Here is a 12,948-nt window from a genome sequence, read left to right as displayed (position 1 = left end):
ATAAAAGGGGCAGTGGCAGCATGGATATGAAATTGGCTAAGTGACTAGAAACAGAGAGTAGTGGTGAATGGACTGGGAGGAAGATATACAGTGGTTCCCCAGGGGTCGGTACGAGGACCACTGCTTTTCTTGATATATATTAATGATTTGGATGCGAGTGTACAGGGCACAATTTCAAAATGCGCAGATGACACAAAACTTGGAAGTATAGTGAGGAGGATAGTGATAGACTTCAAGAGGACATAGAGAGGCTGGTGGAATGGGTGGACACGGAGCAGATGAAATTTAACTCAGAAAAGTGTGAAGTGATACATTTTGGCAGAAAGAATGATGTGAGGAAATATAAACTAAAGGGTACAATCCTAAAGGGGTGCACGAACCGAGAGACCTAGGGGTATGTGTGCATAAATTGTTGAAAGTGGCAGGGCAGGTGGAGAAAGCGATTTAAAAGGCTTATGGGATCCTGAGGTTTATAAATAGAGGTATGAGTGTACAAAAGTGGAAATGATGATGAACCTGTGTAAAACACTGGTTCGGCCTCAACTGGAGTACTGTGTCCAATTCTGGGCACCGCATTTTTAGGAAGGATGTGAAGACCTTGGAGACAGTGCAGAACAGATATACGAGAAAGATTCCAGGGATAAGGGTCTTCAGTTAGGTTGATAGACTGGAGAAGCTGGGGTTGTTCTCTTTGGAGTAGAGAAGGTTGAGAGGAGATTTGATAAATGTGTTTAAAATCCTGAGGGGTCTGGACAGAGTCAATGGAGAGAAACTGTTCCCATTGGCAGAAGGGTCGAGAACCAGAGGACACACATTTAAGGTGATTGGCAAAAGAACCAAAGGCCACGTAAGAAAAAGCTTATTTAACGCAGTGAGTGGTTAGGTTCTGGAATGCACGGCCTGAAAGGGTCTTATCTTTCAAAAAGGAACTGGATAAGTATCTGAAGGAAAAAAAATTGCAGGGGAGTGGGCCTAGCTGAGAGTTGGCATGGGCTTGATGGGCCGAATGGCTGCCTTCCCCGCTGTACCCATTCTATGATTCTAATGGCTTCCCGCTCTCGTATCTTTACCTCTGGAGTCCTCCAAAGATTATTCTTGGCCCCCTCCTATTTCTCTTCGACATGCTGCCCCTCGGCGACATTCAAACACATCAGGTTCTACATGTATGCTGACAACGCCCAACTCTAATCACCACCAACTCTCTCAACCCCCTCCACTGCCTCGGGATTTGTCACACTACTGGTCCGACAGCAGAAATTTCCTCCAATTAAATATTGGGAAGACTGAAGCCATTGGCTTCGGTCCCCGCCACAAACTGCGTTCCCGAGCCACCGATCCCATCCCTCTCCCCGGCCACTGCATGAGGCTGAACCAGACTGTTCACAACCTCGATCTCCCATTTGACCCCGAGCTGAGCTTCCGACTTCACATCCTCTCCATCACCAAGTCCGCCTGCTTCCACCTCTGCAGCATCGCCCGTCTCTGCCCCTTGCCTCAGCCCATTGGCTGCTGATACCCCTCATCCATGCCTTTGTCAGCTCGAGACTTGACTATCCCAATGTTCCCCTGGCTTGCCTCCCATCTTCCACCCTCTATTAACTTGAGCTTATACAAAATTCTGCTACCCATATCCTAACTCGCACCAAGTTTCATTCACCCACCTGTGTGCTCACTGAATTGTCTCCTTGTCCATCAACGCCTCAAATTTAAAATCCTTTACTTGTTTTCAAATCCTTTTGTGGCCTCGCCCCCCCCATCTCTGTAATCTCTTCCAGCCCCACAATCCCCGAGATGTCTGCGCTCCTCTAATTCTGTCCCCTTGAGCATCCCTGATTATAATCGCTCCACCATCGGTGGCAGTGCCCGGGCTTCGAGCTCTGAAACTCCCTCCCGAAACCTCTCCGCTTCTCTTTCCTCCTTTAGGACACTCCTTAAAACCTACCTCTTTGACCAAGCTTTTGGTCACCTGCCCTAATTTCTCCTTATGTGGCTCGGTGTCAAATTTTGTTTTATGACGCTCCTGTGAAGTGCCTTGGGATTTTTTACTACGTTAAAAGGCGCTATATAAATGCAAGTTTTTTGTGGGCTGCAGTTACAGTGTGTCAGATAAGTATATCATTTAAAATTCTCATAACTAATCTTTACAGAGGCAGTTTCAATCATCGTTTACGCAAGACTATTAATGCATAATTTGGGGTGGGGGGTGAGGGGCAGGACAAATACCAATAAACACACCCGCTACTGTGAGTATCAGAAACCAGCAGCTCAACTTAAATAATTTCGCCCTCAAGTTCACTCAGCCATCAGCAGCAGAAAGCAACAAGACTGGTTCTGAGGGCCTCAAGATCCGTTCTTCAACCAGTCTAGTTTTACTGGTCACAGTCTGCCCTGCGTTTGATCCGATTGGTTCTTGTCTGCCCTGCGATTGATCCGATTGGTCGACCTTGCCCACCTCCAATCCCTAGCGACAAAATAAGCTGATTCTTTTTCTCCTGAAACATCCCCCCACTCCCACCCCACCATTCGTGTGTCTGACCTCGTGGGTGTTATACAGCACTTGTGTTTTTTCTAATGAATCATAGAAAACTCACGACACAGAAGGAGGCGGCCATTCGGCCCATCATGCCCGCACCGGCCAACCAAGAGCTCTCCAGCCTAATCCCACCTTCCAGCTCTTGGTCCGTAGCCCTGTGGTTTATGGCATTTCAAGAGCATATCCAAGTATTTTTTAAATGTGATGAGGGTTTCTGCCTCTACCACCCTTTCAGGCAGTGAGTTCCAGACCCCCACCACCCTCTGGGTGAAAATTTATTTCTTCATCTCCTCTAAATCTTTTACCAATTACTTTAAATCAATGCCCCCTGGTTGTCGACACCTCTTTTAAGGGAAATAGGTCCTTCCTGTACCAATCTATCTTGGCCCCCTCAATTTTGTACCCCTCAACCTCCTCTGGGCCAAAGAAAACTAACCCAGCCTATCCAACCTTTCTTCATAGCTAAAATTCTCCAGTCCAGGCAACATCCTCGTAAATCTCCTCTGTACCCTCTCCAGTGCAATCACATCTTTCCTGCGGTGAGCAGAACTGCACACAGTACTCTAGCTGTGGCCTAACTAGTGTTTTATACAGTTCAAGCATAACCATCCTGCTCTTGTATTCTATGCCTCAGCTAATAAAGGCAAGTGTTCCATATGCCTTCTTCACCACCTTATCTACCTGGCCTGCGACCTTCAGGGATCTGTGGACATGCACTCTAAGGTAACTTTGTTCCTCGACACTTCTCAGTGACCCATCATTTAATGTGTATTCCCTTGCCTCATTAGCCCTCCCCAAATGCATTACCTCACACTTCTCAGGATTGAATTCCATTTGCCGCTGTTCTGCCCACCTGACCAGTCCATCGATATCTTCCTGCAGTCTGCAGCTTTCTTCCTCATTATCAACCACACAAACAATTTATGTATCCTCTTTTCTGTCAATTTTGTATAAAGAGCTTTCCTCCTTCACCTTTTTAATTCAGAAAACAGCAAAACACACATAGAAACAGCAAACAGGCTCTTGTGCGACCAGGCCCGTGTTGGTGTTGCTGGCCACACGCAGTTATTTGTCCTGATCCTGGATCAGTTCGGTTGGCAGTGCGGGATCGTGGTCTCTGCCCAGCATTGCCTGGGGTGGCCCGATCCTTGGGGAAGCTAGCCTCCTGTCCCCCTCCCGGCTCGTCAGCTGTGCTTCTGCCTCTTCCAGAAGCGCTTGACATCAGGATGGCCGCCTGGAGTCACCACCATCAGTCTCTTGGAGGGATTCTCCCACACCAGTACCCCCAGATCCCGGGCGTAGTTCCGGAGGAGCTCAAAATCCACCTGAGAGAGAAACTGGTTGTACAACACACCTGTAGAGTGAAAGGGGAGGAGGGGGAAAGAATCAACATTGGAAGCTAAGAAATAGGAGCAGGAGTAGGCCATAAGGCCCCTCGAACCTGCTCCGCCATTCAATAAGATCATGGCTGATCTGATCATGGGCTCCGCTCCACTCCCCAAAACCCTTTGCTTCCTTATCGCTCAAAAATCTATCTATCTCCGCCTGAAATATATTCAATGACCCAGCCCCCACAGCTCTCTGGGGCAGAGAATCCCACAGATTTACAACCCTCTGAGAAGAAATTCCTCCTCATCTCAGTTTTAAATGGGCGGCCCCTTATTCTTAAACTCTGCGAGGAGAGATCTTACAACACACTGACTTCGACAAGCGTTGGGTGTTGGCCAGTTATAGAACTGTGCGTCTCCCCTACGCTCCGTATAAGTCAGACCCCTGCTGTCTTTTCCTGATGATCTGGGCACTTCTGATGTCAAGGTTCCCCCTCCCCACCCCATCATCATCTTAATTGTGTGCGCTACAATCCCCCGGCCTTCTGTGCACTCCTGACCCACACTGGAAACCCCTGATCCTGCATGTACCCCAATGACCAATGTATTCCTACTCCTCCTGTGCACCTCTGACCCACACTGTATATCCCTGATCCTGCATGTACCCTAATGACCAATGTATTCCTACTCCTTCTGTGCACCTCTGACCCACACTGTATATCCCTGATCCCGCATGTACCCCAATGACCAATGTATTCCTACCCCTTCTGTGTACTCCTGACCCACACTGTATACCCCCTGATCCCGCATGTACCCCAATGACCAATGTATTCCTACCCCTTCTGTGCACTCCTGACCCACACTGTTTCCCCTCATCCACCACCTATGCCCAGTGTATCCCTCTGTCCCTTGAGTAACCCCCGATTCCTGCTGTGTATTCCCTTATCCGTGTACCCGATTCTCGATGTGCCCTGTGTGGCCCTACCCCTGTATCGCCTATGTACCCCCGATGCCCGCTGTATACCTCGGATTGCCTGGGTACACACTGTGCACCCCACTGCATCCTTCGAATCCCCCCCCCCCCGCAGTGTGCCCCCTTCTCCCCATTTCCCACTCTCCCAACATGACTGAAGGAAACTGGGACCTACCTTCTGTGAATTTCAGACGGTCTCTCTCCAGCTCCCAGAGTCGGATCTGATCGGTGATTGTTGGAGGCAGCACTGGATTCTGCAAAAGGTGCAAAAAGCGACACCTGTATAAATCACTAGTCAGGCCTCAACTGGAGTATTGTGTCCAATTCTGGGCACTGTACCGTAGGAAGGTGGTGAAGGCCTTGGGGAGGGTGCAGAGGGGATTTACGTGAATGGTTCCCAGGGATGAGGGACTTCAGTTACTTAGAGAGACTGGAGAAGCTGGGGTTGTTCTCCTGAGAGCAGAGAAGGTTGAGAGGAGATTTGATGGAGGGGTTCAAAATCATGAGAAGTTTTGATGGAGTGGATAGAAAGTGTTTCCAGTGGCGGGAGGGTCAGTAACCAAAGGACAGAGATTTAGAGTGATTGGCGAAAGAACCAGAGGGTGAGATGAGGAAATGTTTTTGAACACAGCGAGTTATGGTGTGCAATGCGCTGCCTGAAAGGGCGGTGGAAGCAGATTCAACAGTAACTTTCAAAGGGGAAATGGATAAATACTTAAAAAAGAAAAATTTGTTGGGCTATGGGGAAAGAGCAGGGTAGTGGGACTAATTGGCTTAGCTTTACCCAAGAGCCAGTACAGGCACGATGGGCTGAATGGCCTCCTTCTGTGCCACAAGATTAGGTGAAAAGCACATTAAAGATATAACTGCAAGGAGGGGTAGGGGCCATTCAGCAGTAGGCACTGGACTGCTCAGGGACATTATTCAGCCACTGACCCCACTGTCTTTCAGATGAGACGTTAAACCGAGGCCCCGTCTGCTCCCTCAGGTGGACGTAAAAGACCCCACGTCACTATTTTAAAGAAGAGCCAGGGGAGTTATCCCCGGTGTCCTGGGGCCAATATTTATCCCTCAAATCAACATAACAAAAACAGATTATCTGGTCATTATCACATTGCTGTTTGTGGGAGCTTGCTGTGCGCAAATTGACTGTCGCGTTTCCCACATTACAACAGTGTCTACACTCCAAAAATACTTCATTGGCTGTAAAGCGCTCCGAGACGTCCGGTGGTTGTTAAAGGCGCTATATAAAGGCACTATTTACTCACCAAAAGCTCAGGTGGCCCACATATCCGGCAGAGACTGCCACTTGCTCTCCAAACGGTCACATGGTTTTTATTTAGCCATCGAGATGCACAAATGTACATCATCACGTGGCGCGGGAACATGATTTATCCAAAAGGGAAAACGGTGAGGGTCTCTATTTACCCAATGAGTCGCACTCACTGCGGGCGAGTTTAGATCGGCCACTTGGCAAAACACACCCGAGCTTTCATACGGCGCACCATTTAAAATTGTCTGTTGCTGAGATTGTATTTAAAGACAAAACCCAGTGTCAGAAGCATTTTGATGTCAAATTCAACTATTTTGATCCGTCTTTCGGATGGGACGTTAAACCGAGGCCCCGTCTGCTTGCTCAAGCGGATGTAAAAGATCCCAAGGCACTATTTCGAAGAAGAGCAGGTGGAGTTATTCCCGGCATCCTGGGCCAATATTTATTCCTCAATCAACATAAAAAGATTATCTGGTCATTATCACATTGCTGTTTGTGGGAGCTTGCTGTGTGCAAATTGGCTGCCGCGTTTCCCACATTACAACAGTGACTACACCCCAAAAGTACTTCATTGGCTGTAAAGCGCTTTGAGACATAGAAACAGAGAAACATTGAAAATAGGTGCAGGAGTAGGCCATTCGGCCCTTCTAGCCTGCACCACCATTCAATGAGTTCATGGCTGAACATGCAACTTCAGTACCCCATTCCTGCTTTCTCACCATACCCCTTGATCCCCCGAGTAGTAAGGACTACATCTAACTCCTTTTTGAATATATTTAATGAATTGGCCTCAACAACTTTCTGTGGTAGAGAATTCCACAGGTTCATCACTCTCTGGGTGAAGACGTCTAGTGGCTGTTAAAGGCGCTATATAAATCCAAGTCTTTCTTCTATGTACACTCCCCCCCCCACCCCAACCAACTATATGACTTCACTTACAATATAAGTAAGTGAATGTTTCTGAATGGCGAGGAGCTGCGATAGAAGCGGTCTTCCCTGCGGGGGAGCAGGGCAAGAGATCTGCAAAAACCCACGCCATTGTGGAAATCAGAGAGGGTGTGAAGATCTGGGGCCTGGCGAGACCTGGATTAGATATTGAGGGCCCTGGGCAGCTCCATATCGGAGCCAGCATCATGCCTTTGATCTGGCTGGTTTGACAGCTCTCTCCAGCTATTCCTGTAACCTCCCAGTTTATTTCTCGTTGCGTCTTGCATCTTATTTACTGCACAGAAACAGGCCACTCGGCTCAACAGGTCTGTGCCTTTGTACCTGCTCCGCACGGGCCTCCTCCCATCCTCCCTACATCTCGCCCCATTAACGTAGCCTTCCATCCCTTTCTCCCTCGTGTGCTCATCGCGCTTCCCCTTAAATACGTCTCGGCAATTCGCCTCGATGACTCCTTTGTGGTAGCAAGTTCCACATTCTCACCACTCTCTGGGTGAAGATGTTTTAGCCTTTAAGCGCAGACCAGTTGAGCCGAATGGCCTGTTTCTGTGCTGTATATTCGATGTAATTCTATGTAACATCAAAATGTCACCAAGAGATCAGAAATTTGTTTTCATAGAATCATAGAAATTTACGGTACGGAAGGAGGCCATTTTGGCCCATTGTGTCCGCACCAGTTAACCAACAGCTACCCAGCCTAATCCCACTTTCCAGCTCTTGGTCTGTAACCCTGCAGGTTACGACACTTTAAGAGCACATCCAGGTACTTTTTAAATGTGGTGAGGGTTTCTGCCTCTACCATCTTTTCAGGCAGTGAGTTCCAGACCCTCACCACCCTCTGGGTGAAGAAGTTTCCCCTCAAATCCCCTCTAAACCTCCCCCCAATTAGTTTAAATCTATGCCCCCTGGTTGTTGACCCCTCTGCCAAGGGAAATATAGGTCCTTCCTATCCACTCTATCAAGGCCCTTCATAATTTTATACACCTCAATCAGGTCTCCCAGCCTCCTCTGTTCCAAATAAAACATACCCAGCATCGCCAAACTTTTCCTCAGAGCTAAAATTTCCCAGTTTTGTTGGAGCACAGGATGCTTTGCTACAGAGAGTGGTTGAGGAAGGGACCCTAGCATCTTTTGAAGGAAATGCGCATTAATATTTGAAGCAGAGGAAGACAAGAGGGCTATGGGGAGACGGAGCGAGGTAGGTGGGAGATACTTTGAAGTGCACTTGCAAAGAGCCTGCAGACATTATGCGCTGAATGGCCTCCCTCGGTGCCGCAAACGTCTACAGTTCCACGATTTAAGTAGATCGTAGGAGTGAGAAGGCAACAATGGATCGGAAAGCGGCAACTGAGAATTTCTAGTGTTTTTAAACGAGTTTATTTGGAGACTTCTTCGAGCGGAATGGCTGGCCATGTGGCGAGGTGGGAAATTGCTCCACCAGGACCCCCTGCCAGGGCAGACACCCCTCCCCCCCCCCCCCTCCCCCGCCGCTGGTCACCCTGGAAACGGTGAGGGGTGGGGCAGGGCCTGCATTCGATCGGAGATCCCGAACTCCGGGATTTGGGGCGGGGTCAGAGCCACAGCGGACGGGCGACGGAAGTGGGTCTCGGGAGTGGGAACCTGAAGGCCGGAGCTCCGACTCGGAGGAGGATGTGACGCCACACATTCTGACCTCCGACCCAGCACTACCCAGCCAACCCTCCGTAATGGTGGGTTGCGTGAGGGGACGCGAGGGAGTCTCTGTTTGCTGAAATGTAATCTCTTCCCTCCCACCGCCAGTTGCCTGGCCATTTCCCAGCACAGGCCAACGATTCTATTCCCTGGTGTACTTTTCACTGGGGGGGGGGGGCAGGAGGCCGAGAGCTTTCAGGCACTAACGACTGCTGGTAATGTCCCCCCCCCCCCCGGCAGCAATGCAGTGCTGGCTGGGCCGATTCTCCTGTCACACTGCCCATGCCCACCGGGTGGTGCTCTTGCACCACAATCAGGCCGGTAGCCTGGCTTCAAAAGACACAGGTCAAAGGGCAGACACAGTGAGGGGCACAGTGGCTCAAGCCACTCCACAGAGCAGTGCTGTGGGGAGAAGGCAACAAAGGGGAAGAGGATGAGATATAACCCACCCACCCCTCTCCAAGTTTTCTCCCTCCTCTCTTGTGTTGTGAGTTGTACAACCCTGCCAGTATCTTATAGATTGATACAACACAGGAGGCCATTTGGCCCATCGGACCTGTGCCGGCTCTTTAAAAGAGCTATCCAATTAGTCCCTTCCCTATAGCCCAGTAGATTTTCCCCCTTCCAGTATTTATCCAATTCCCCTTTGAAAGTTGTTAACTTAATTTAATTTAAATTCATTCTCGGGATATGGCCAAGGCCGGCATTTATTGTCCATCCCTCACTGCCCCCTGAGAAGGTGGTGGTGAGCCGCCGGCTTGAACCGCTGCAGTCCCGTGTGGTGAAGGGGCTCAGACGCTGCTGTTAGGGAGGGAGTTCCAGGATTGTGATCCAGCGACGATGAAGGAACGGCCGATATATTTCCACATCAGGATGGTGTGTGACTTGGAGGGGAGCGTGGAGGTGGTGGTATTCCCATGCTGCCCTGGTCCTTCTAGGTGGTAGAGGGCGCGGCTTTGGGAGGTGCTGCTGAAGAAGCCTTGGCGAGTTGCTGCAGTGTATCTTGTAGATGGTGCACACTGCAGCCACGGTGTGCCGGTGGTGGAGGGAGTGGGTTTGGACGGTTCTGTCCCTTGTCGATCTTCACGTGAACACCAGCATGCTATTCCACTGCTGAGAACATTGCAGACAAACTAGATCCCATCCTTCCCCGACCTAGAGATGTGCAGGGTTAACTGGATAGTGATCAGGAGCACTGGCTGAATTGACACCTCCTAACTCGGGGGGGGAACTGTGACGTCTTGCAAACTGTTCCACAAACAGCAAATGACCTGATCAAGTGTTCTTTTTAAGCGATGGCGATTGGGGGATAAATATTGGTTAGTGCCGCCGGGGAGAGCTCCCTGACTCTTCTTCGCAATAGTGGCCGTGGGATTTGTTGCGTCCACCTGAGGGAGCAGACAAAGCCTCGGTTTAACGTCTCATCCTTTCCCGTCTGCTGTGGCCTGGAACCACACTCTGGCTGGCGTCTGTAGCTACTGACCCGCCGGGTGAGATGTTTGCAGACTTACCTCTTTCATCATCACGGAGTGGGCTCTCGTCCGCAAGAAATGGATAATCTGCAGAGGGGACAAAGCACAGACTTAATTTAACACAGGGGAAGGTTGGGAACACTGCAATCCTGCTGGAGGGGCGGGGGGTGCGGAGAATAGCACAGATGCATTTAAAGGTGAGCTGGACAAACACATGAGGGAGAAAGGAATAGAAGGATATGCTGATGGAGTGAGATGAAGTAGGGGAGGGAGGAGGCTCATGTGGAGCATAAACACCGGCACGGAGCAGTTGGGAGGACTGGCGTGTTTCTGTGCTGTATAGCCCACCGTCATTCAATTATCTCCTGTGCTCGGTACCCAGAGGCCAGGCGGTGGTGCCACACTGCCCCCTGGTGGTAGCACCAGTCGCTGGGATGAGCGTGCGGCCAAACTCCATGGGAGGGGGATGGCTGGAGGACAGCAGCACCTCACTCGCCCGTCTCATGGTTAGAATGTGGTACTTGCTACCACAAGGAGTGGTTGAGGCGAATAGTATAGATACCTTTAAAGGGAAGCTAGACAAACACATAAGAAACAGGAGTAGGAGTAGGCCATAAGGCCCCTCGAGCCTGCTCCGCCATTCAATGAGATCATGGCTGATCTGATCATGGACTCAGCTCCACTTCCCTGCCCGCTCCCCATAACCCTTCACTCGCTTATCGCTCAAAAATCGGCCTATCTCCGCCTTAAATATATTCAATGACCCAGCCTCCGCGCCCCACAGTTCATTTCTTTACCCCTTTGAATCCGACAGAGATCCGGGCCACGAGCAATTGTTCAACACCAGCAGGAGGACATGAGGTGGTTCGGCTCAATTCACATGACGCCGCAGAGTTACCAGGACTTTGCCGTCGATTATTAAAGACTGGCTAAGATCCCCTCGGTGCGCCAGGGTATCTCCGTACACTGCTTACACGCTAGAACCTGGGACAGCAGGGAGTTGTCTGCTGTGCCATCCGTGCCCTTTGTTACTACTCCAACGCACTCCTGACTGGCCTCCCACATTCTGCCCTACGGAAACTTGAGGTCATCCAAAATTCAGCGGCCTGTGTCCTAACCCGCACCAAGTCACCCCTGTGCTCGCTGACCGACATTGGTTCCCGGTTGAGTAACGCCTCGATTTCAAAATTCTCATTTTTGTTTCCAAATCCTTCCATGGCCTCGCCCCTCCCTATCTCTGTAATCTCCTTATGTGGCTCGGTGTCAAATTTTGTTTTATGACACTCCTGTGAAGCGCCTTGGTTATTGTTGTTGTTGTTGTTCTGGGTCTACACCTGTCTGGGTCCAGTACGTGCAACATTTGAGTGTAGACCTCTCTGGTTCCTGGGTGCATGTACGGGGCCAGTTCCTGTGTACACCAACCCCAAGCATAGATGTGTCCCGTTCCCATGTGGACCAGGCCTGGCATGAGCTCGACTGGGTCCACTGGGTACTGGCACCAGGTATGTATACAAGCGTCAAGTGTGTACCTGTCTGGGTATCATTCGGGCCCTGTGTGTACCCGTCTGGACTAAGGGCGTGTACTGCTGGAGGGAGCAGGCCCTTACACTTTCACACCCTGCACAGGGCTCCATTAGGAGATGCCGGCGGCCCTCTCACTGTTACCTGTTCGGCAGTGATTCCGTTAGCGATGGACTGTTGAACACTCTCTCTGCTGAGCTGAGCCACCACCAGGTTGGGAAAGCGGTACAGCATCTCCGAGAAAAGGGCGATGAGCGCCAGCTGGAGTTCAGAATCTGGAAACCGGAACAGACAGAACACGGCCTTCATTGTAGTTAGTCTCACCATCGCCCGGGCAACGGCCCAAATATACCATTACAGGGGCTCGGCTGCAGTATCCACAGCAACAGGACATCGAAAGCCCCAAAACAAGGAGAGACGGGAGGGGAGGGGAGAGAGGGGAGCGGAGGGGAGGGATTAGGGAGGGCAGGAGGAGGAGAGAGGGGGGGGGGGAGGAGGAGGGGGAGGAGAGATGGGGGGGGAGGGAGTGAGAGATGGGGGGGGAGGGAGGGAGAGATGGGGGGGGAGGGAGGGAGAGATGGGGGGGGAGGGAGGGAGAGATGGGGGGGAGGGAGGGAGAGATGGGGGGGGAGGGAGGGAGAGATGGGGGGGGAGGGAGGGAGAGATGGGGGGGAGGGAGGGAGAGATGGGGGGGGGAAGGAGAGATGGGGGGGGAAGGAGAGATGGGGGGGGGGGAAGGAGAGATGGGGGGGGAAGGAGAGATGGGGGGGGAAGGAGAGATGGGGGGGGAAGGAGAGATGGGGGGGGAAGGAGAGATGGGGGGGGAAGGAGAGATGGGGGGGGGAAGGAGAGATGGGGGGGAAGGAGAGATGGGGGGGGAAGGAGAGATGGGGGGGGAAGGAGAGATGGGGGGGGAAGGAGAGATGGGGGGGGGAAGGAGAGATGGGGGGGAAGGAGAGATGGGGGGGAAGGAGAGATGGGGGGGGGGAAGGAGAGATGGGGGGGGGAAGGAGAGATGGGGGGGGAAGGAGAGATGGGGGGGGAAGGAGAGATGGGGGGGGAAGGAGAGATGGGGGGGGGGGAAGGAGAGATGGGGGGGGAAGGAGAGATGGGGGGGGGAAGGAGAGATGGGGGGGGGGAAGGAGAGATGGGGGGGGGAAGGAGAGATGGGGGGGAGGAGAGGAGAGATGGGGGGGAGGAGAGGAGAGATGGGGGGAGGAGAGGAGAGATGG

General features: G+C 51.5%; 1 protein-coding gene across 2 annotated transcripts in view; it reads right to left on the bottom strand.

The window, feature by feature from the left end:
* Window positions 1–3,477: 3,477 nt before the first annotated feature.
* gtf2h4 (general transcription factor IIH, polypeptide 4) overlaps window positions 3,478–12,948 on the bottom strand; it is a 103,140-nt gene continuing 93,669 nt past the window's right edge. For both annotated transcript variants that reach the window (XM_070861377.1, XM_070861376.1), the window contains exons 11-14: window positions 11,861–11,991; window positions 10,235–10,282; window positions 5,010–5,088; window positions 3,478–3,887 (exon numbers count right to left, since the gene is read on the bottom strand). In XM_070861377.1, the coding sequence (XP_070717478.1) occupies window positions 3,718–3,887; window positions 5,010–5,088; window positions 10,235–10,282; window positions 11,861–11,991 (428 nt within the window). In that variant the 3' untranslated portion in view covers window positions 3,478–3,717. The remainder of the gene's footprint in view (window positions 3,888–5,009; window positions 5,089–10,234; window positions 10,283–11,860; window positions 11,992–12,948) is intronic.

Source organism: Pristiophorus japonicus, chromosome 19 (assembly GCF_044704955.1).
Source record: "Pristiophorus japonicus isolate sPriJap1 chromosome 19, sPriJap1.hap1, whole genome shotgun sequence".
NCBI lineage: Eukaryota > Metazoa > Chordata > Chondrichthyes > Pristiophoridae > Pristiophorus > Pristiophorus japonicus.
The sequence above is the reverse complement of the archived record's forward strand: the minus strand, read 5'-3'. Positions and strand labels throughout refer to the sequence as shown.